This window comes from Pezoporus wallicus, unplaced genomic scaffold (genome assembly GCF_028554395.1).
Source record: "Pezoporus wallicus isolate ANWC-B61680 ecotype Strahan unplaced genomic scaffold, APGP_CSIRO_Pwel_v1 contig_8819, whole genome shotgun sequence".
NCBI classification, from domain to species: Eukaryota; Metazoa; Chordata; class Aves; order Psittaciformes; family Psittacidae; genus Pezoporus; species Pezoporus wallicus.
The window spans coordinates 279,750-302,828 of NW_026637548.1; the positions used below are offsets into that span (position 1 = coordinate 279,750).

General features: G+C 49.7%; 1 protein-coding gene across 7 annotated transcripts in view; it reads left to right on the forward strand.

Moving 5' to 3' along the window:
• Nucleotides 1-23,079, forward strand: part of TTC28 (tetratricopeptide repeat domain 28) — a 122,690-nt gene that overhangs the window by 87,954 nt on the left and 11,657 nt on the right. For 6 of the 7 annotated variants that reach the window (XM_057406176.1, XM_057406177.1, XM_057406179.1 and 3 more), the window contains 11 exons: nt 4,941-6,282; nt 6,662-7,185; nt 8,607-8,716; nt 8,995-9,124; nt 9,553-9,771; nt 11,812-11,977; nt 14,482-14,622; nt 19,732-19,876; nt 20,462-20,641; nt 21,122-21,842; nt 22,270-22,394. In XM_057406176.1, the coding sequence (XP_057262159.1) occupies nt 4,941-6,282; nt 6,662-7,185; nt 8,607-8,716; nt 8,995-9,124; nt 9,553-9,771; nt 11,812-11,977; nt 14,482-14,622; nt 19,732-19,876; nt 20,462-20,641; nt 21,122-21,842; nt 22,270-22,394 (3,803 nt within the window). Of the gene's footprint in view, nt 1-758; nt 865-4,940; nt 6,283-6,661; nt 7,186-8,606; nt 8,717-8,994; nt 9,125-9,552; nt 9,772-11,811; nt 11,978-14,481; nt 14,623-19,731; nt 19,877-20,461; nt 20,642-21,121; nt 21,843-22,269; nt 22,395-23,079 lie in introns of all 7 variants that reach the window. The other variant, XM_057406183.1, reaches the window with a different exon arrangement.

Sequence of the window (23,079 nt, forward strand, 5' to 3'; positions counted from 1 at the left end):
GACATAACCCCACCGCAACACAGAGGTTTCCTCTGCATTTGGTAGTGCCAGTGAGGACTGGAGATCCCTTTGGCTTCTGCCAGCCTCCAGCATGGGAGCTGCAAAGACTGCTTCAGTGTTGGTCTGGCACTTTTTTACCGTACCGAATTCACAGAATCATAGAATCAGCCAGGTTGGAAAAGGTCTTTAAGATCATCAAGTCCAACCTTTACCCCAGGATTTGTGCCTGAGCTGGGAAAGTCTGTGTTTTGCGGAGGCAGAATACAGCTTCTGTGATTATTTTCCTGATGTCTTACAGAGGTTTCTGCCCAGATCTGTGTTCATCATTATGGAAGGAAAGCTTGTGAATTAATGTAACTTGTGCCGGTTTTGGTGCTTTATATTAGATACAAGGCAATAAAGGCTGTCTCTGGCCATCTCCCTTCATGTTTGCTGGGTTCTTGTCTTGTGTCTGTTGTGCTGTGTCTTCTAAGTGCTGTTCCAGAGTGTAGTCTAGCTGCCTGACCAGGAGACTCTCTTTTACTTGGAAGTCAATGATTTTAGCTGTAAGAATGAGTTAGAATGCTGATGCAATGTTGTGTTTCTGGATCCTTCTTTCTTAAGTGCCACAGCAGATGGGTGACAGCTCGAGCAAACTAATGTGACAGCAGGCTCCAAGGGTGAGGAGAGTGCAGCTTTGTTCTCTGTTATGCTACTTGGTTTTGTCCTGGGTATCTCCTGGTAAACATTTGTTCATTGTTTTTCTCCTTTCTTGGCAGTAAAGAGGATGACTAAAACATTTAGGACTTTGAAGGCTTCATCTCCCATCCATCTACGAACCTCATTTTTGTCTGTTGAGGAATGCACAAAGAGAGAATATATTTGGTAGGTGATGATTTTGGAGTCCAAGTCAGAACCTTTCCTTCCTGGGCTGTCCTTTGTAATTACTGCTGGCAAATGATGGAAGCACAGCAGGAGGTGCTGTGTGGGGTCTCTTACCAGGTTCCTTTTTTCCCCAAGAGCAACCTCAGTCTTTTTAGATGAAATTTTGGGAATTTGCTTGAGCAGGGCTTGCAATAGAGAGCAGCTTTTTTGGTGGACGTAGTTTTCAGGGTGAAACTCCATCTATAGCCTCTCCAGAGAATGGCAGCGTGGGCTGTTTCAATAACCTTCTAGTATAAATTGTATTTCTCTGGCTGCCATTTGCCTTTCAAAGCCATGCTCACTGTCTGACTTGCCGCCTTCCTGTCCCATTTTCTTTTTCCATCCTGTGGGACAGGAGAGATGGTGTCTTGGGGCAGGAATTCTCATTATTGCCAGCCCCAGATACTCAGTTTCATATCTATCCTCAAGTATAGTACGAAGTGCAGTGGGAGAGAGTTTGGGTTGGGTCAATATCCCTGACATTCTTCCTCCATTGTGAGTTTCTCCATGTTAAGGGCGAGTGGCAATTACAGTGAGTGTAGGACTTCTCACTTGCATCCTCATCTTTTATCCACCACTCCTGTGGACACAGCACCCGAATTGTCAGTGGCATTTTAACAAGGGTTCACAGTGTGCTGACTTCTCTCGTTCTTCATAGTGGAGTTTCTTCAGGGTACTTACCCTTTGAGGCTCAGCTGTGGCATCTTGTGTGCTCACTAGGGCCTCCTAAAAGACGTTAGATACCAAAGACTTTTCTTCTCTGTCAAGTCAGCTGGGTATTTGCTAAAATAATCTCCAGTGCTGTGAGAGGTGCTGATCCAAGGAAGGTAAGGTGGCTGAGATGGAAAAATAAGGAGAGGAACTTTGTGACAGGAGTATGATTCACACCTTAAAGCTGGTGATACAGAGGTGGCCAGAGAAACCTCAGTCTGATGGATGGAGCATCTTGTGCTCTGCACACAGCAGTAGATATACTACTACAAGAGCTGTTTAGAAGGATTCCTTAGGCACAAGAGAAATTGCAAGCCAAAGTATGGATTTCACACCAAGCTACTGACATTATCTCTTAATATGTTCTTTTAATGTATCAGATGCTAAAAGCAGCAACTTGAATTCATGCTGCTTCAACCCCTCTTGCAGGCAGGCAGCTTTGCAGATCTTTTTTTCAGCCTAAATTTTCCCATCTCAGTGCCATGTGAACAATAGAGGCACCAAGTCACAGGCCGGACCTTCCTGGGTGTTGTCTTGGTTTCTAAGGTATCAGCTTGGAAACTGATCTAGGTGTAGGCACATGGATATTAAAGCAATTATAGCATGTTCCGGATGAGCAGAATCCCTTGCAGCCCAAAATGAGCCTCTCTTTTTTTCCTAAGAGATTTCTGGTCTGTTTCTTGCAGTTGTTTTGTTGCCAGAGATTGCAGTGAAGGAGCTTGCATCACACAGGACATGGGAAAGAATGTGAAACAGTTTGACAGTTTGTGCTTGACATGGCTTGCAGATAGAACATACGTGAAACCAGTAGCAAACTGCAGTCAGTGTCCCCTTGGAGCAAGCCATGTGTCTGCAGTCCAGAGCCAGGGTTGAATCTGGCTTTGGCAAGAACTTTGTTTAAGTGTATAGCTGAGGGTAGACTGAGGATGGGAAAACACAGTTGCCAGAGAGACAGAGAGCAGGATGCTTGGAAATCAGGGCAGGGATGGCAGCTTGTACAGAAAGGGTGATGAGCACCACTGAGCAGCAACAACACAGCAGGGAGTGAGCGGGGTGAGGGCTCTCACTGCAGGCATGAGGGCAGTGAGGCTCAGCAGGGACTAGCAGACAGTGTGTGGTGCGTTGCTGGCAGACTCTGTCCCTGCGGTCTCTGTGAGATCTGGGGGGTGTTTCCAGCCTCGTGATGGGAAGGGACTGTGTGAGTTCCTCCCGCTGTCTGACCTCCTGGCCAGTCTTCCTCCTGCCTGCCTGTGGCTTGGCGTTTCAGCCTGTTGCCATCTGCAAACCTCAGCAGGTTGTGGCTGGGAGCTGCTGGCAGTGTCCTGGTGGCGTTTTTCCTACTCGGTTCCTTGAGAAGTAAGGCTCTGTTTTACTTCTCAGAGTGACACATTTGGGATTGATGAAGCATAAGGAAATGATCTATGAATGTGCTTTATAGAGAGGCTTGCTGATGAGTTCTTTCCTGTCCTGCAGCAGCCACTTCTGGCTGGAATATCATTGCTCATGTCATGGCTTGGTGGCATAAGCGCCTTCAAGCAGATGGCCTAAGAGCAAATGGTCTGTGTGCTCTGCAGCACCATGGCAGTGCAGGCACAACTCTTGGGAGGCAAACAGCATGTTTTTGAGGCAGTGTGTGCTCCAACAATAACGGATGTTTGGGTTCCTGTGGTAATTCTTCGGCTCATGAGTAGTTATTGATGGCCTCAGACACTCTTCCAGAAAACCTGCAAAAGCTCAGGGTTACCCAGGGAATCAGTGATAAACTGAGAACAGAGGAAGATGCCTCCAGCAGCGTTGAATCCAGTCTCCTGTTACTGCCCATGCCATGTAACACAAATACCATGATTCAGAAACTAACCACGCTCCATTTTACAGTGATGTTGTTCTACTGTAGGGCAGTAGAACAACAAGAAGGCTGTTCTGGACGCTTGGTGCTGTGACAGTGAAAATAATTTCTAGGATTCATGCCCTGTGTTCTTACACCAGCATTGGTCTTTAAATTAATTTTTCTGCATCCAATGGGGATGTGCCTTTCTATACTGGAAGTAATTTGCTGAATAGCTCCTTTTCTTCCTGTTTCCAGATGATGACTCTGCCCTGGAAGTTTTGAAGTAGATGTCTGTGCTTATTTTACTGCTGATTTTCATCACCCCGTTCTTGTTGCCCTTGTACATAAGGTTGTCTCATCCTTCCTCCATAATAATCCCATCCTTCCAGCTTTGTTGGAGCTGAGGAAGGATTTGGGCAAGAGGTGGACTAAGACACGGGGGATCCGAGTCCCTCCTGCCACGAGCTCTAGCTTTGGTCATGATTGTGGTGCAGGGGACAGAAACAAACTGTCAGCAGCAGCCAAGCGTCTGCTGTTTGGATCCTGGTTTCTTCTGCCCCTGTTTTCTAAATGGCCTTGTCCTGACGCCTCGTTAGGAAAGCAAGCAGGATTTCTGAGCAACTTGCTGTGACAAGCACAGGTAACGCAGCCACAGTGCTTCGTGCTGACATAATGGAACCTTGGTTTCACTTTGCGAGGTCCAGATTGCCTCAGGGAAGCAAATTTCAGCCCTCGCGTTCCGGGCTCACTTGGAAAACCTCTGTCTTCAAACCAAGATGGGGCTGGTGCGCAGGCCTGATGAGAGTATGCTGCACTGGCCAGCGATGGGAGGGCACCCGCATCCTGATCCTCCACATCTCTTCCCCCTGAACGTGATGGATGTGATGTGGAGATGGAAATTGGAAGCCGTTTTCTTTTAGGGGCAGGGAAAGACCTGAAGCTGTTTTCAGGTATCAAGGAACTGATGAATCTGCAGGGTCAGTGTCTTCAGGGGCTTCCTCAGTGGCTCCTGGATCTCTGGGCGTGCTCACAAGTGTTTGCAGAGGAGCCACGTGTATTGCTGGCACAGAGTTCAGTTGAAGCAGAAGTTTTAATGTTGGCAGAATCAGAGCTCCTGTCTCTCAGTAAGTACAGGATGGTTTGACTGAAATTGAAAAGCAAATGCAGATGCTTCCTTGTTCAGCGTGTGGAGTATGAGCTCTGGAGCCAGCAGGTACCACCAGTCCAGGGGTGAGGGGAAGCAGAATGATTAAAACAGGAAATGGGCATTTTATAAGCCAAGACGTGCATTGTGATTCTGTGCTTGAGGTGTCACACACGCTCCGGGATTTGCCTGTTCGGAGCAAGGAAGCGGTTCACGTGAGAAGGGCTGTGCTGGGGGTGCACTGGGTGCTGTGGGGAAGGGCCGGGCTGCAGGGAGCCCCTGGCATGGCATGGTCCTGCACAGGGGTTTGTGTGGAGCAGTGGTTTCGTTGAGCGCGTGTCTGTTGTTTTGCAGGAATCATTCACCAGATGAAAGGTGACTACGACACTGCGCTGCGGCTGCATAAGGCACATCTGTCCATAGCCCAGGAGCTGAGCGATTATGCAGCCCAGGGCCGGGCCTATGGCAACATGGGCAATGCTTACAACGCGCTCGGCGTGTACGACCAGGCTGTCAAGTACCACCGGCAGGAGCTGCAGATCTCCATGGAAGTCAATGACCGTGCCTCCCAGGCATCCACGCACGGGAACTTAGCGGTTGCCTATCAAGCGCTGGGTGCTCATGACCGTGCTCTGCAGCACTACCAGAATCATCTCAACATTGCTCGGGAGCTGCGAGACATCCAGAGTGAAGCACGGGCCCTCAGCAACTTGGGCAACTTCCACTGCTCACGAGCAGAGTACGTGCAGGCAGCCCCTTACTACGAGCAGTACCTGCGCTTGTCCCCAGAGCTGCAGGACATGGAAGGGGAAGGGAAGGTTTGCCATAACCTTGGCTATGCCCATTACTGCCTTGGGAACTACGAGGAAGCTGTTAAGTACTACGAGCAGGACCTTGCCTTAGCGAAGGATCTGCATGACAAGCTGAGCCAAGCTAAAGCCTATTGCAACCTGGGTCTGGCCTTCAAAGCCTTGATGGACTTCAGCAAAGCAGAGGAGTGTCAAAAGTACCTGTTGTCCTTGGCTCAGTCTCTGAACAATTCCCAGGCCAAATTCCGAGCTCTGGGGAACTTGGGGGATATTTTTGTCTGTAAAAAAGACGTAAATGGTGCAATAAAATTTTATGAGCAGCAGCTGAGCTTAGCCCATCATGTTAAAGACAGGAGACTGGAAGCCAGTGCCTACGCAGCCTTGGGCTCTGCATACAGAATGGTACAGAAGTGTGACAAGGCTTTAGGTTACCACACGCAGGAGCTGGAGGTGTACCAGGAGCTGGGAGATATGCTGGGTGAATGCAGAGCACACGGGCACCTTGCCGCAGTGTATATGTCACTTGGGAAGTACACCATGGCCTTCAAATGTTACGAAGAACAGCTGGAGCTTGGACAGAAGTTGAAGGATCCCAGCATAGAAGCCCAGGTCTATGGTAACATGGGCATTACCAAGATGAACATGAATGTCATGGAGGAGGCTATTGGCTACTTTGAACAGCAGCTGGCCATGCTGCAGCAGCTCAGCGGCAATGAGTCTGTGCTAGATCGGGGCCGAGCATACGGGAACCTGGGAGACTGTTACGAGGCTCTGGGAGATTTTGAGGAAGCTATCAAGTACTATGAACAGTACCTGTCTGTGGCTCAGAGCTTGAACCGCATGCAAGATCAGGCAAAGGCCTACCGGGGCTTGGGCAATGGGCACAGGTAAGGAGCACTGCACGCGTACTCTAGTGACAGGTGGGGAAGTGCGCATGGGTGCACTGTGTTACTGATGGGGTGTGTTTGTGTGGCCATTGTACATGTGCAGGGGGATGTGGCACAGGAGCGAGTAAGAGTCCTCTGGGTGCTGAGGACTGTGCTACTGGCTCAAATAACGAAGCTGATGTTGCTCTGCCTTGAGAGGAAGAGAAGTTCACAGGGTGGCAGAAGAAGGAGGTTGATGCAAAGCTGCTGGGGATGTCTCCTAGAGGGAGCGTTTGTCTCTGCTGGAAAGGCCTGAGCTGGCCTCTAGAGAAAATGACAAAACGTCTTCTTTCAGGAAAATACTGGCAAAATTAAATGCTGCTGTTTTCTTTCCTTGTAGGGCCATGGGAAGTTTGCAGCAGGCTCTGGTGTGCTTTGAGAAGAGGCTTGTAGTGGCACATGAGCTGGGGGAGGCATTTAACAAAGCGCAGGCGTACGGGGAGCTGGGCAGCCTGCACAGCCAGCTGGGCAACTACGAGCAAGCCATTTCCTGCCTGGAGCGGCAGCTCAACATCGCTCGGGAGATGAAGGACCGGGCCTTGGAGAGCGATGCTGCCTGCGGGCTCGGGGGGGTCTACCAGCAGATGGGAGAGTACGACACAGCCCTGCAGTACCACCAGCTGGACCTGCAGATTGCAGAGGAGACCAACAACCCCGCTTGCCAAGGCCGAGCCTACGGGAACCTGGGCCTCACCTACGAGTCCCTGGGCACCTATGAGAGGGCAGTGGTTTATCAGGAGCAGCACCTCAGCATTGCAGCACAAATGAACGACCTGGTAGCCAAAACTGTGTCTTATAGCAGCCTGGGGAGGACTCATCACGCCTTGCAGAATTACTCTCAGGCTGTGATGTACCTGCAGGAAGGTAAGAAGCTGAATTATGCAGCACAACACGTAGTGATAGGTGTGGGGGATAGGAGGGAAACCTGAAGACATGGAGAGAAGCGGGGTGCTGTGAGCGTGACACTAAGAGGATGTGTCTGGCTGGCAGTGACCTTGGATGCACAAGCTCTTGCAGACATCGTAGCTAGTGCTGACCGTCCGTGTGAGTAGCTGTCCAAGGGGACTGTTGTGGTCAGCACATCGTGTCAGTCAGAGCCTTCCTGGTGTCCTGTAGACAAAGCATTGCAAGGCATGATCTGTGCCTTCCTGGGGCACCTCAGCTTTGAGCTTTAATCCACACTGAGCCTGGCAGAGTCTCTTTATAAAGCTGGTTTGTGCCTGAGCCTAGAAGGTGTAAACATGCTCTAAGAACAGCATTGCATACCAGGAATTGGCTCTGGAGAGCCACATCAGGTCATGATGGGTCTGGCTGACCCTGAGAGAAGTTCTAAACTGATGTGTGCCTTGCTGATAGCCACCTGGTTTTATCTTCTGTGTTCAGGTGGGAGGGATACCAGGCAGGTAAATGTCCTCTAAGGTGTGAGTAGGAGCAAGTTGTGTTTGATAGGGAGGTGGGGAAGGTTCGGTCCTCAGAGTCCTGGAGCCACCTGCTGCTGCTGAGCCCCAGGGCCAGCGCTGACTTCTGAGTTGTGCTGCTGCAGGGGATCCCAGCCTGCAGACAGTGTCTGTTCAAGGGGGTGGCTCTTTGGTGGAGAAGATGATCGGCATAGCTGGAGTGTATGAAGCTGGAAGCCGAAGAATTAATTACATCGGTTAGCCTGGTTTTCCTGAAACTGACCTTGGCAGCATTCCGTATGCTGAGGGAATTCAGTTCAGTTGGGAGAAACTGAATACAGCTCCTTCTCCTTGTGTGACACAGAATTCCTGAGGAGCCTGCTGAGGCTGCCTGTAGCCGAGCTGCATGACGGTGGCCAGGGCCCTGCTCCCCACCTGTGGGAAGCCTGAGGTGCCTCAGAGGAGGCATCCCTGTTGGCAGGGCCTGTGGAAGTGAGAGGTTTGGAGCAGTGTGGAAGTGGGGACAACACAAGGTGCTGCTGGAAGTGAAATGAGCCCCAGGTCATTCATGCCAGGACCCTGCCCTCTGCTCTGGCTTGGTACATGAACCATGCAGAGCCTGCCAGAAAGCTGGTGGGAAACGAGCCAGTAATGGGGCAGGAGGCGTCTCATGGCATTGTTTGGCAGCTCAGTGTGATTTTTGTCTATGTGGCTTTCAAAGTTTGAAAGTCAAACTTCCCAAAGGGGCTTACTGAGTGTGTCTCAGGGGACAGCTCCAGCTCCCGCTTGCCACAGGTGCCCTGGGCCCACGTGAGCCCACAGAAGGGCTCCCCTGGGTTGTCAGAGCCCTTCTCCCCTTCAGCCCTCTCTCCCTCTGACTCCTTTCAGGGCTGAGGCTGGCAGAGCAGCTGGGACGCAGAGAAGATGAAGCCAAAATCCGTCATGGCCTTGGCCTCTCCCTCTGGGCGAGTGGGAACCTGGAGGAGTCTCAGCACCAGGTACACCTGCTCTGCCTGGGCTGGTGGCTTGTGCCCTCTGAGCCCTGTGGGTCATTCCTGTCCTCAGGGGAGGGAACCTCTGCTACATCCTCTGGAGGAGCTGACTCTCGCTCAGGCTCCATTCAAAGTCACCTCCCCTCTGCTGGGGTGCTGCCATCCTGAGGGGTTGGTGGAGGCAGACTGCCCCTGCCTGAGGGTGTGTTGGATCCTCCTGCTCCCCCAGCCAGGGCTCTGTGCTGTGTCTGTAGGGAGGTGACTGTGGCTGTTTTCCCTCCCAGCTCTACCGGGCCTCAGCGCTGTTTGAAACCATCCGGCATGAGGTGCAGCTCAGCACAGACTACAAGCTGTCACTCTTTGACCTGCAGACATCCTCCTATCAGGCCTTGCAGCGAGTACTTGTCAGTCTCGGTAAGAGATACCATCATATGGTGAGTCTTAATGCCAAACCCATGCCAAGAGCTCAGCTGATGTCATGGGGCAGCAGTTTATGATGCATTCTTCACTCCCCAGCTGTCCATCACACCACAGCAGTTCTTTGCCAGAGCATAAATAAGGCTGTCTTGCTCTGGGTTTTGGGTGCCTTTGGATCTTCTTTCTGGCTTCCTCCATTCCTTTGTATTTCTGTGGCTCATTTTCCCACATACTGTGTTACTGCCTGCAGCCAGGATGATCTGTGGGACTGTATTCCAGTGCAGAGGCCACTCTTTTCAGAAGGAAGTGCTGTGACCCTGCTTCCTCAGGTTTTAGTTCAGGCTGGGATAGCAGCTGTCCCGGTTCTTGCCCATTGCACTGCAGACCACATTGGTGTCAGGTCCAAGATGACTTTGTCTTTTCAGGTCACCATGATGAAGCATTGGCAGTAGCAGAGAGAGGCCGAACGAGGGCATTTGCTGACCTGCTCGTGGAACGTCAGACTGGGCAGCAGGACTCTGACCCCTATTCTCCGGTGACCATTGACCAGGTCCTGGAGACAGTGAATGGCCAGAGGGGACTTGTTCTCTACTACTCACTGGCTGCAGGTTATCTGTACAGCTGGCTGCTGGCTCCTGGGGCAGGTGAGGTCCTGTTTGGAGTTGAGAGCCTGTAAACAAGCCTTACAAAGGGAGAGTTTTGTATCATTTGTAGCTAGGAATAAGTCTGGGACCAGAGTGAATGTACAAGGGAATCCTTTCTATCCAGTACCTTAAAGCTGAATAGACTGAAGACTGTGGCATAGCTGCAGCAATAGTGACATAAAAGTGCTTATTCAGGGCTTTGATGTTGACCTGGAGATGGAAATGTTTCACGGGTTCAATATTTCCATTTTCAGCCTCCAATCTGTATATATTTCCCACAGGGCAGAGCAGTAATGAGATTCCAAGTATGTTGGCTCTGTCAGAATCTTCTATGCATAAGAATCCCTACTTTAATTACATTTCTGTGCTTTATCCTTCCAAAAGCTTTTGACATTTATTCACTGAAGTGGGTTACAGAAAACAGAAGGGCGTCCCCACTTCCTGATATGCCATTGAACTGCCTGATCCTCTGAATTCTCCTCATCTGAATGTGGGAATACTTATCACAGAGAAGCAAGGAGGATTAATTTGAAAGGCTCTTTGCAAGCAGCTGCTCTTCATTATCTAATAAAGTGGTGACTGCGAATTTTCATGAGTTCTTTCTGGCTATAATTTAATAATTGCAGCCCTTTGCCATGACACAGCTAAAGTGATAAAAAGCGCTATTGAGATTGCACCAGAAATGCTTGGTGAAGGGAAGTAAATATTGACATGTGCCTAACTTCAGATGGGGTGACAGTGATTGGAAGATGTGCTTTGTGAGGAGTTTTGCAGTGTTGGATGTACACATGTAAGATGGTGGTGTCCTGCTATGCAGCCAGTCGCTGACTGGCTCCTCAGGCTTGCAGTTTGCACAGTAAAATGTCAGTAATTGTCTAGTATTAATATCAGGCTGAGCTTACTGAAATGATGTGGATCAGAGGTGGGGGTTTGTTATGAGGCTTTGTGACCAGTCTTCCCCTTGCCTGCACTGGGTCTTGGAAAAAAACAGTTGCACCCTTCAAGTGCGTGGGTTTGTGACTGCCTCCTGAAAGCCACTGTCAGGCGTTGGGCAGGAAAGGGGCTGTGGTGCTTCAAGGGTTCCACTTGAGCTGTTTTGCTGGGGAGCTTTTTAGCAGTGATTCCAGCCCAGCCCTGATGACCTCTTCTTCTTCTGTTAGTGCTGACAGAGATAGTAGCTGCTGTGACAGCCCAAGAGCCTCATTATCCCACTGTAGATGTTACCCTTAGAGCCTCCTCACTGATTCTCTATTTGCTGCTGTTGCTGCAGAAGGAGTTGCTTTATTCCTTTTTCCTCCTCTTCTTAACTGGTACAATAATTTATACTGTTGAGGCAAACAGGGCATCCAGAGCAGCCTTTACGGTTGATCACAGGCTGTAGAATTAATTATATCAGGAAGGATATGCCAGTCTGAGTGGAGAAAGGTTTTATTTGCAGTAATAGTTGAATTCTTAGCAAAACATTGAGTGTCCTTTAGCTGGTTTACCCATTGTGGAAAGCTGTCTTTTAATATTTTACTATGCATTAATCCTTCTTTTTCTTTCTTCGTATATAATGTATTTTCATGCATATGGGTGAAAAGAAAATCTTTGTGTGACACGAGGAGACTCTGCTTTAGTAATAACACTCCTGTTCAGCGTTTGAGCCTTGTGTGTTCAGTTTATGTGATCAGAGGCTATTAATAAGCATTTTTCATGTACATCTACTGAAATGTGAGTTACTCTGGTAGGTGCTTTTATGAAAGATCTGTTTTATAATTTATGAGAGTGCTGCAATAGCAAATTCATTCTGAGCATTGCATAAAAGTACTGCTCTGCTTTTGTACCTCTGAGCCACCATCTCCAAAGTACAAAACCAGATTTTAAAAGCCAGGCTCTAATAGAGAATACTGGGAAAGCCCTTGGAGCCATGGCACAGAATGCTGCGCCTCAGTTGTCCTGGAAATGCCAAATGCTTGGGGCTGTGCCACCTTCTTAGCCAGCTGCTGGGCGCACTGTGTCTGCCCTGCAAAAATCACCTGTGATTCTGGTGCCTTGCAGGAATTCTGAAATTCCATGAATGTTATCTGGGTGACAGCCTGACAGAACATGCCGGGGACTTCCATGAAGCCAACAGCGTGACCCTGCAGACAGTAACAAACTCTGCTCTGGAACAGCACATCTCGAGTGTGCGGGAGGCCCTGGGAGTGGAGTCCTACTACACCCGGTATGTTGGGATGGGGGGGTCTGGCATCCTGGCTCCCACTCTCCCTCTGAAAGCAGTTTACAGCAGTCTGGGCTGAGCTGATGGGCTGAGCAGCCTGAGAACTGAGAGTCAGAGCACGGGCAAATTTTCACTGCACAACACAAAATATTGCTTTATCTTTGCGTGTATGGCTGTTTTCCCCAGGTACCTCTGTAGGCTTATGCAGATAAGGTTTGAACCCATAGGCTGGGTAATGAATCTGTATCTTGGGTGAGATGGTTTTTTGTAACCACGACACTGATTATTTGTAAGTGACGGTACAAGATAAAAACAGTTTTAAAAACCCTACACTACAATTCTGAAAACTCCTGGTGAATGTGGTGTTTGAGCCTCTGAGCGTGACATTGGAGCCTGGAAGTTCCTTTGGGGGATCCCTGAGCATTTAGTATTGCCATTGGGGGAGGATGAGATTTAGTCACGCAGTGAGATGAGGGATTCGGGGGTGGAGTCTGGCTAAGGCAGACCTTGTGTGATTGAAATACTGGCGATATCTGTAGTGGATTCTGGGCATGGACAGGTGAGTTGCTGCTTTTGGCAGCCAAACCAGTGGCTCTGGCACAGCAAAACGGCAGTCAGCAGTCATGTTGGACTCATGTTCTCTGTCTTGAACTCGAGCTAAGCTTGCCATTTTGTGCAGTTACCCACCAATCTCACGTGTGCACTGAGTGTTGGAAATAACACATGCTGCCGAGATGGGCATGTGCTTAACTCATCATGTTGAGACAGCTGGAAACCAGAAGCAGGGAAAGACAACTCATCTCCAGGGATCCTCTTGTCTCTGTGTACTGGATTTACAGTTCTGTCTTGGTTGGATGCATTTTGGGTTTGTACTTTTATGATTGTGAAGGTGGCTTTCTGAAGGGAAACCAATGTGTTTTATTGCTGACTGGATTATTCATTTCACTGTGAACAGTAACAAGCTGCTTGTTAGCCTGGGATTTTTATGAAGGACTCTGAGAAAAAGCAAAGGGTCTCTCAGCCAGCTGAGTAATTGAAACATAAGGGAAGAGACATAAATGGAGGAGTAGCTTCCTCCGTATTAAACCCCTGAGAATCTACGAGCCCACGAGCACTGCCTATCCAAGTGATCATAATAATGACATTATTGCTAACATGAGTAGTACAGTGAAAAAGTGGCTGATCTTTGGTGGTGGTAGTATCTCAGGTTTTGGGGTTCTGACATAAAATCAGTTCTGAGGCTTCTGCTTCTCTTAGCTTCAGTCACACCTCCTGAGTGACGTGTTTCAAGTCTTGCTTGAAAACGAGTTGTGTGATTCCCATTAAAGGAAACGCAGGAGTTGCTCCCTCCAGCCTTCCCGTTCCCTGGGTTTTGCAAATGTGTTCCCGATGTTAATGCTTCTGTCTTAATGTGTACATGCACCATGAGCACTCTGTTCTTTCTGGGAGAACAGAGTTGCTCCCCCCACCAAGGTGTGAATCCTGACAGGAAGGACCAGAGGGGGAAAAGATCAGGACTGAATTGGTTTCATCTACCCATCTCCTAAAGCATCAGGGTTGCGTGATTCAGAAGATTACATCTGTCTCCACATGTTGATGGTTGAATCTCACCCTGTAGACATGCATCTACACAACTGAAATCTGCAGTTAGGCCTCATGTAACAGATTTGCAGACACTGTTTTCAGTCCCATTAACCATTTATCACCACAGATTCTCCTCCTGGCGAAGGGAGTCCTTCAGTCTTTAGGTTCAGGGATGAGTTTTTAATTTACTGTGATGTCATCTTCCTGCTCTCTTCATGGTGATGATAGTGGTATGGTTTTGGTTAAGGATTCTGGGTTTTATGCTTGTCTCTGAGATCATGGTGCTGGTGTGGTATTATCACAGGCAGGAGCTCTTTGCCCACTTCAAAATGATATGCAGGGAGTTAAACAAATCTTGTCTGTTCCATGTGGGTGTGGGCAAAAGCCATGTTCTGCTTTGAAACCCTTTCCCCACATGAATCAGGCACCTTCCTTACAGCACTGCTGGCTGCCACTGCGCTCCAGCACACCAGACTCCAGGAGCAGCTATCATCTGCAGGCCCTGGAACTTGTTCTCTGCCTACCAGCAGAGACCAGAGGAATTTAAATACATACAGCACACGTGGAAATTGCTGGTTGACTTCTCAGTTCATTTCTTGCTTAAGTTCACTGCAATTGTGTGTTCAAATTTCAGTGCTATCACCTTCCATAATGCTGTAAGTGCATGGGAGCTTGGATCCTGTATTTCTATCAGTGTGTGCCACTCTTTAAACCTTGAAGAAGCCAGGAGAAGAGGAGGGGATGGGATTGTTACTCTCTTGTATGCCTAACAGGAGGAGGTGATGCAAATCGGGCAAAAATTGAGAGCATTTGGTTGAGGTTTTGTCTAAAGAGCGTTTTCCCTCAGCCTGGCTGAGCATTTGTCACAAAGCTGTTGCTCTGTCTTGCATCAATGAGTTCTTCACCCTGCTGTTCTCCTGCAGAGCCTGTGCCAGCAGTGAGACCGAGAGCGAAGCTGGGGATATCATGGACCAGCAGTTTGAGGAGATGAATAACAAGCTGAATGCAATGACTGACCCAACTGGCTTTCTGCGGATGGTCAGCAGGAACAACCTCTTGAACAGGTGAGAATACAGCACTGCATTGTGGGGTTCAGCAGGCACAATGACATGTCTTGGTGATGGGCTTCTCTAAATAGCAGGCTTAGGGTGCAGCCAGTGCCATTGCTCCTGCTCTCCCTATTGCCCCAAGTTGTAGGGGCACTGAGTAGCAAACTGGTACTGTCCTTCATGCTGCAGTAACCATCCATTCTTCACAGTGTGGATGTAAAGGGAGCATTAAGCATCTTTCTTAAGAGCAAGGTCTGTATGTTAGTACCATGCAGCCCCCTCTGCTTCTGAGCAGAGGAGCCTGTAGGCTTTTCCCTTCTGTCCTTTTGTGTTCATGATGCACCACAGGGTTTCTGGTTGGATCTGTGCTCCAGCATGGATTGGGAACACAGGATACCCTAGGCTTTTCTCAGATGGAAAAGAAATGTGATCAGCCTGCAGTGCTGTGAGCCATTGCTGGAGCTTGTGAGCTGTAACAGCATCCCTGTGAAACTGGGAGCTGCCTGTTGGCACCAACAATTGCCCTGATTTTTCTTCCCAGACTCCACATGCGTTTCTGCTCGAGCTGCTGCACTGATGTTGAACTGTTGAGTACTTGTGAGGTTTGGATCAAGCAGGCAGATCCCCAGAATTGCCAAGATGTTTTCCTAGCTCCTCAGGCTTAGAAGGACAGGAGAATGACCCTCTGATTACAGGGGAAAGTATGATCTGATTCTGCTTTAGGGAATGCTAATCCCCAGGAACACTGCAGAGGTCAGCCATGCAGCATCTGTATATTTCTGCTCCATAGGAGCTAAGTGCATTCCCTTGAACCCACATCCAGGAGCTTACCTCGGGTGCCATGTCAGGTAACTGGTTTGCAGCTTTTAGGAGAAGCTCGGGGATGAGGCAGCTTGGGCACTGAACTAAAAGCACCCTCACAAAAGCGCTGGGAGGAGCACTAGAAGCAACCGTGTCCTTGATGCTCTCATCATGAGCACTGAGATGAAGAAAGAGGATGAGAAGACACTGCTGTATGACCTGCCTGCCTGCCCACCTTTTGCCTGCAGATGGGGCATACCAAGGGGCTCATTGCCGCGTCTGTTTTGCACATGGCAGAACAGATTAAGAAATAAAATGGGAGCATTTCTGTGCTCTTAGACTTTGGTTAAATAACAGGATTGAATGGTTAGAGCACAAGATTTGATCTTGCAGCCTTATGCTCCAGCTCACCTCCTCTGTGCAATGTTTTTTCTGCAGCTAGTACTGGAGTGAGTTCATGTAGCTGTAGGTCAGTGCTGAGTGGATTGTTGCTGCTTTAGTGCTTCAGATGATGGTAGAACTGTGGCTCGCAAGCAGGGATTGAAGGCATGGAGCCTGTTTGCTTTGGCTTCTGCACTGCAGGGGATGAAGAGAAGTAGGGCCTGCTTGGAGCTGAGAATGAGAGTTTGTCTTTCCTACTGCCAAGACAGGCCCTGCATTCCTCATGTGGGGCCTGAATGCATGTTCACATCTTGTGCTTGAGTATTGGAGATCCTCAAGGGAGTTTTCATGGCTTGGGGCCAGTGCAAGTTCCCTCACGCACAGGAACTGCACATGCTGTTAAGGTCCCATGTTAGAAAATGAGGCCCTGGAGATGCTGGGACTGTTTGGAGCCATCCAGTCTCCATGTCTGGCGACAAGCGGGTGACTGAAAGGAAACCCTTGGTTTTGGGATGGGTGCCCTCTGGCTGCTGTCATCAGGTAACCTGGCTTGTAAGCAGAAAATAGTAAGATCTTTTGGGCAGTTCTGCTTAGAAAAGCCAAACCATGGGGGTTTGGCAGTTAGCTTAAGGAACTTCTGAGAAGACATGGGCTTTGGAGGAGAAAGAAGCACTGAAGGGATGCTGCAGTGGTCTCAGTACTGGGCAATAGCTGCCTAAGCCTTGGATGCTACTGATAGCCCCCCCAGGATAGTCCCAGTCGCTTACGCCTTATGCAGCTTACGTTTTCTAAGCTCCTCAGAGCTCTTAGACTTTTGTTGGGTTTCCAGGTTAAAATCTGGTTTCCTCCCTGCTAGTCATCTTCTGCTCCAGCAAGGGACTTGACCACTGCCTGTACCTGCATATACTTCCCCCACCTTTTCTATGGCCTCTCCACCATCATGGGGATGCGGTTTGTCCTCTTCCCATGCACCTGCAGAAAACACGAGAATCAGCCTTCGTGCTGTTCAAAGGGTCAAATACACTTCCCTAAGGGCAGTTACTGCAGTGCAGCATGGTGAGAGTTTGTAAAAGGTAAACTGGGAGGTAAGGAGCAATGTAGAATTGTTTAGGTTGAAAAAGACCTTTTAAGATCAAGTCTGACCATTAATCCAGCACTGCCAAGCCTACGTGTCCCTCAGTGCCACATCTACACATCTTTTTAAATACCTCCAGGGACGGTGACTCCAGCCCTGCCCTGGGCAGCCTGTTCCAATGCCTGAGCCACCCTCTGGGGAAGAAACTGTTCCTGATATCCACCTAAACCTGCCCTGGTGCAGCTTGAGGCCACTTCCTCTTGTCCCATGCCTTGTTCCTTGGGAGCAGAGCCCAGCCCCTCCTGGCTCCATCCTCCTGTCAGGCAGTTGTAGGGAGTGATCAGGTCCCCCCTGAGCCTTCTCTTCTCCAGACTGAACCCCAGCCCTTCCCCATCACACTTGTGCTCCAGGCCCTGCACCAGCTCCATTGCCCTTCTCTGGCCCCGCTCCAGGACCTCAATGTCTCTTTTGAAGTGAGGGGCCCAGAGCTGAACACAGGATTCGAGGTGCAGCCTCACCAGTGCCCAGCACGGGGGAGCAATCACTGCCATGGTCCTGCTGCCACACTATTACTGATACAGACCAGGATGCCATTGCCCTTGGCCACCTGGGCACAAGCTGCTCATATTCAGCCATCTGTAGACCAACACACCAAGGTCCTTTCCCACTGGGCAGCTTTCCAGCTGTGCCAGGGGTGCTGGCTGGCCCAGGATAAAGAAAGGTCTCTGGAGGGCAGGTAGGGCAGCAGCGTTGGGGTGTCTCCTATCTGTGTGGTTCGCTTCCACCCAGGGTGCAGTGCTGTAGCTGCCCAAATACAGACCACACAAGCACAGTGCTGGGTGGTCTGTGGGTTTTGTGCAACCACTGGTGGGTTCTGGAGATAATTGCAGATCCTTGGAAGCATCTGCAGGGAGCTCATATCTGAATGCTTTCTGGAGCTTCCCACAGCTCGGTATTGGGAGTGTGTCAAGGCCCTGAATGTGGACTTGGGGCTGTATCTCTAGGAAGTCTTTTTGAGGAAGGCTTGCAGAAGGTCGGGCCTGATGGATGTCCATTGTTGGACCACTGCAGCAGTTAAGTCTGACTCCCAGCCCTCCTGGGTGGCTGTGCTTGGTCATGAGTAGTGTTTGACTTGTCCAGCGTCCTGATGGGTGCTAAGGCCAGAGCAGCTCTGTGCTGATGCTGGGGTGAATCCCTTCTTCCTGCCCAGGCCCAGCCACGTTCATCTTGGCAAGCAGAGCCAGGCCTTGGAAAGCTGGTGCTAGGCCAGATCAGTGTGAGCTCAAGGCTTGCAGGACATGGGCTTTCTCCCCCTTTCTCTGAGGCTGTCATGGGATCGTTGCTTTGTTCTTGCATTTCCCAGACAAGGGGTGGAAGCAGAGTTAATGCTGATCCATGCTGCAGCCCTGAGTCCCTGTTTGTGCTGTTTCCTCTGCTTGCTGCAGGTCAGGCTGCCTTACACAAAGGGTTAAATAAGCAGCACTGCAGACGCTGTGCAGAGTTGTCCAGTGGGAGATTCTCCTGCCCCAGAAATCAGGGGAGCCCTGTACATTGCAAGAGCAGGGTGGAAATGGTCAGTGCAGGACCTGGGAAGCCAGCACGGGCGCTCTGGAGAAGGGCTTTTGTCCAAAAGATTGACAAGTCTCCCTCTTGTCCCACTGAAATCCCCTGCGCTCAAAATCAGGTTGGCAAGCCTGATCGTTTGCACTGGCTTGGGAGGATGGAGTGGGCTGGCCAGGGCCCCAGCTCTGTGCTGCCTGCTAGAGATCTCTGTCCGTCCTCCTTCTATGGATTTTCTCATTCTTCTTTGTGTACACAAACACACAGGGAAGAGATGTGAAAGATTTATGATGCTCCCTTGCTTTTGCTCTAATAAAAAGCAGTTCGAGTGGTGAAGGAATAAATCTGGAGCTGCTTGGCTGTGAAAGCAAGCTGAAGGGGGCTCCGCGCATGGGGGGGATCAAGCCCCTGCTCCCTGCGGTGAATCACGGGGTTGGCAGCAGGGGAGGCGGCGAGTGCCGCCTGCTGGCACATGGCTGCGCGAGTGGAGGGCAGGGCTGGGCTGCTCTGCTTGGGCCGGGGCTCTCCCTGCTCGGTGGTGAGCAGTGGGGTGTCCCTGCCCTTCTAGACCCGCAGCGTAGACTAGAGGGATGTGCACTGCCATTACTGTGCGATGTCTTATTTCCCGCTCCGCTCTTTCTTTAAGGCCCACCTGTTAAAACTCTAGGAAGTTATCCTTTTCCCATAAAATGGTTGTTTGTGGCACCAAGCCAAGGGTAACATTTCTGGGGAGCACAGCTGCTGGATTAGTGCCACCAGAATGGGGCAGCGTCATTGCCTCAGCAGGGCAGTAACTTTCTGTAGCCATCTCAGTCTCCCCAGAGTGATGGTGTTTGGTGGCTGGTGATGCCAGGAGCCCATGCAGAGGTGTGTGGGGATGTCAGAAGTGGGCTCCAGGTCAGCTCTCTCAGAGCACTGGCAGCAACTGCAGGCATAATCTTCACGTCTTGTTGTTTACCTGTAGATACAGCTCCTGTTGGTGCCATGCTAGATTAGTTGGTGCACAACCCAAGTGCAAATCTTCCTGTGATTGCAGTCACTTGTTAATGGGTCTCATTTGCCTGCACACAACTGCTGTACATTCATACGCAGTAACAACTGTGAACATCACTTCAGGCACATGAGTTTGTAGAAAAGCTCCATAACAATGTAATATGCTGTCTGCAGCTGCTTCACCCTGCCATTAGTGTCGTTGTTCATTGTGATATGAAGCTGAATGGGAGAATGAAGTCTGTTATAAAGTCAAGACAACCTGCAGTGGACCTCAGATTTCTGCAGCTGACCTCTCACTTGCCTTTTGCCCGCAGGAGCTGTCAGAGCGTGAGCAGTCTGTTCAGCAGCACCATGTCTCCTGTTAAGGATGGAACATCATCCCTCCCAAGGAGGCAGACTTCCTTCACCAAACCCCCACTCCGTGCACTCTACGACTTACTGATAGGACCTATGGAAGGAGTAAGCCTTTGGTGCTGACAAATACAGAGATTCACTTACCAAAATTCCCTGTCAATGTGGGAAAGCAAGAATAGGCAGCTTGGGGATTGTATCTGAAGTGTGGTGGTTTTCACTTGGTCTTCCCAGAGGGTAAGACAGGCTGTGTTGGAAGGTGGAAGCCAGGGACCTTGAATGCTGTGCTGGTGGATCACGGTGTGAACCCCACTTGTTCCATGTAGGGGACTGCTAGTTTGAAATGCAGTGTCAGAAAAAACATTCTCTTTCAAAGGATAAGATGGTAGTAATACTGGCAAGACACCTGTGGTTGGTGTTCACAGTGGTTTTGTGCTGTAGCAGGAGCTGCTGTGCGGGGTCTGTGCAGCCTGTCAGTGCACTCAGGGCTTGTTCATCTCAGTGGGGTTGTTTGTGCAGAGGTGAGCACAGCCCAGCTGTAGAGACGTGTCCACTCCAGTGTGGGTTCACCTGTCACATCTGTGGTCACATGGAGTGTAATTCTGATGTGGGTATTGTCAAACCTTGGGAAGCACAGGTGGGGCACTGGTTGGAGTGAAAGGACTGAGGTGATTCTCTCTCTCCTCTTTCTAGGGTTTGATGCATTCCAGTGGGCCTGTTGGCCGCCACCGCCAACTGATCCTGGTTCTGGAGGGAGAACTGTACCTCATTCCTTTTGCTCTCCTGAAGGGCAGTTCCTCCAATGAGTACCTCTACGAGCGCTTCAGCCTCATTGCAGTGCCATCCATCCAGTCGCTGAATCCCAGCTCCAAGGTCTGACATTGCCTTATAAATCCTCACTCTCATAGAACCTCTCCTGTGGGGTGCAGGTTCCTACATGTGCTAGAAAAGCAGCAGCCAGGCACAGGAACAGAAGCCCCAAATGTGTTGCCCTGCTGAGGCACTCCCAGCCCTGGTGAGAGTGTTGAGCACCTCAGCTGTGAAGTAGGTGGGGGGCTGGGATCTTCTTCATGCTGTAAGGTCTGCTACAGCCCTCAAAGGGACTGGGCTAAGGCTGTTGCTTTCTATTCTTACCTATCTGTTCACCCAAGATGTTGGGATAGGAATCCTGACTGGGCTCAAGAGCAGATGTTCCTTGGAATAGTTAAATGGAAGAAACTAAAGAAACACAAAGGGGTTGTTTTTTTACATAAGACAACCAGACTCCTGTTTAGAGCCAAAGAGACAGGCTGTTTCATTACCAGCACCATAACAAACAGATCTTTGAACCCCATTTTTTCTTTCTCTCTGTAGTCCCATGCAAGGAAGAATACTTCTGCTTACTCCAGTTCTACCTCAATGGCAGCTGTCATAGGAAATCCCAAGCTCCCTTCAGCAGTTATGGACAGGTGGCTATGGGGACCTATGCCCTCTGCAGAGGAGGAAGCATATATGGTGTCTGAGCTACTCAGCTGCCAGCCCTTAGTTGGCTCTGCTGCAACTAAAGAGAGGGTCATGAGTGCCCTCACTCAGGCAGAATGTGTCCATTTTGCAACCCATGTCTCCTGGAAACTGGCTGCTTTGGTCCTGACACCCAACACTGACAGCACTCCAGCCAGCAGCAAGAATTCTTTTGGGAATCCCTACACAATCCCAGAATCCCTTCGGATGCAGGATGATGCCAGTGATGTGGAGAGCATTTCGGACTGCCCTCCTCTTCAGGAGTTTCTGCTTACAGCAGCTGATGTCCTGGATCTGCGGCTTCCTGTCAAATTAGTGGTTCTTGGCTCCTACCAAGAATCCAACAGCAAAGTCACTGCTGATGGAGTCATTGGTTTGACAAGAGCATTCCTGGCTGCTGGGGCTCAGTGTGTCCTAGTGTCACTCTGGCCCGTTCCTGTGGCTGCTTCCAAAATGTTTGTGCATGCCTTCTATTCCTCCCTTTTAAATGGGATGAAAGCCAGTGCAGCCCTTGGAGAAGCAATGAAAACTGTACAGGGCAGCAAGCAGTTCTCCCATCCATCCAACTGGGCAGGTAGGAAGAATCTGCTTTTGACAAGACAGGTTTCTAGTTGCTGTTACACCAGATTGTTTGATTTAATCAAGGAGCAGCGCCACCAGGTAGCTGGGAATAGCATGTGTCCTGTGCTCTCCCAGAATTCAGTCCTGCTTTAAAGGACTCCTGGAGCATGCTAGGACAAGTTTAGCTACAATACAGTGTTTTTCCATTTGCTTGAACAGGAAAACACTATTGATTTAATAGAGAGGGACATGTAAGAAGCATCTAGAAGCTTTCTGGAAGTTCAGTTTATGAGACCGGGCAGGGAGCTGCTCTGGGAAAAGAGTATCACTCTGCTGAGTGCAGTGAACCATTGGCCTGAGAGGGCGGAGGATATTGCTTCTGTTTTGAACATTGTCCATAACAAAAGGAGATTGACTGTCTCTTACTCTGAATCCTGCAGGCTTCATGCTAATTGGGAGCGATATGAAGCTGAACAGCCCTTCTTCACTAGTAGGACAGGCCCTCACTGAGATTCTGCAGCACCCCGACAGGGCACGAGATGCTCTGCGTGTCCTGCTACATCTGGTAAGAGGAAGAAAACCATAGGCATGGTGAAGGGCATTGCCAATGTAGCCGTGAGATAATGTTACCTGTGGATATGCACCTGTGAATCATGAATAGGAAGAGAAACACCATGATGTGCAGCCACTTCCACTTGAATATGCACATTCAGTCCCTCTCCCTTACCATAAATTAGTCTCCTGTGAAAACTCTGGGTCAGTGTGGGAAGACTTGGACACCTGATTCAGTGTCCAGAGCAAAAAGAGGCAAAGTAAGTGAAGTCTTGCATTGTATTGTGACGAGACCCTCCCCAGGCCCATCCAGTTTGCTTTAGCTGTTGAAGTGGGTCTCTGCTTTAGAAATGAGGTAATCGTTGGGGTTAATTGTTTCTAAAGGAAATTAGCTCTGAATATTGCAGGCATGGAAGTGCAGAGCAGTGTCTGCTGCCTCTTTGCATGCTTGGAAGGCAAGAGGCACTTTTATCCCCATCTGTGCCAGTAGCCTGTTGTGGGGAGCAGCCAGGCTGAAGCCAAACTGCCAGATGGCTAGAACAGTCTTTCATGACTTTTAATACTTGTCTTTCCAACGTGTCTTCTGTGATCCCACAAGAATGTGGAGTATCCATAGGATGAGGAAAACCTGCAAATACTGCTAGTGCTCCCAGTTGCTGGGTTTTGTGGACACACATCTCTGCTGTTTACCATGTAGC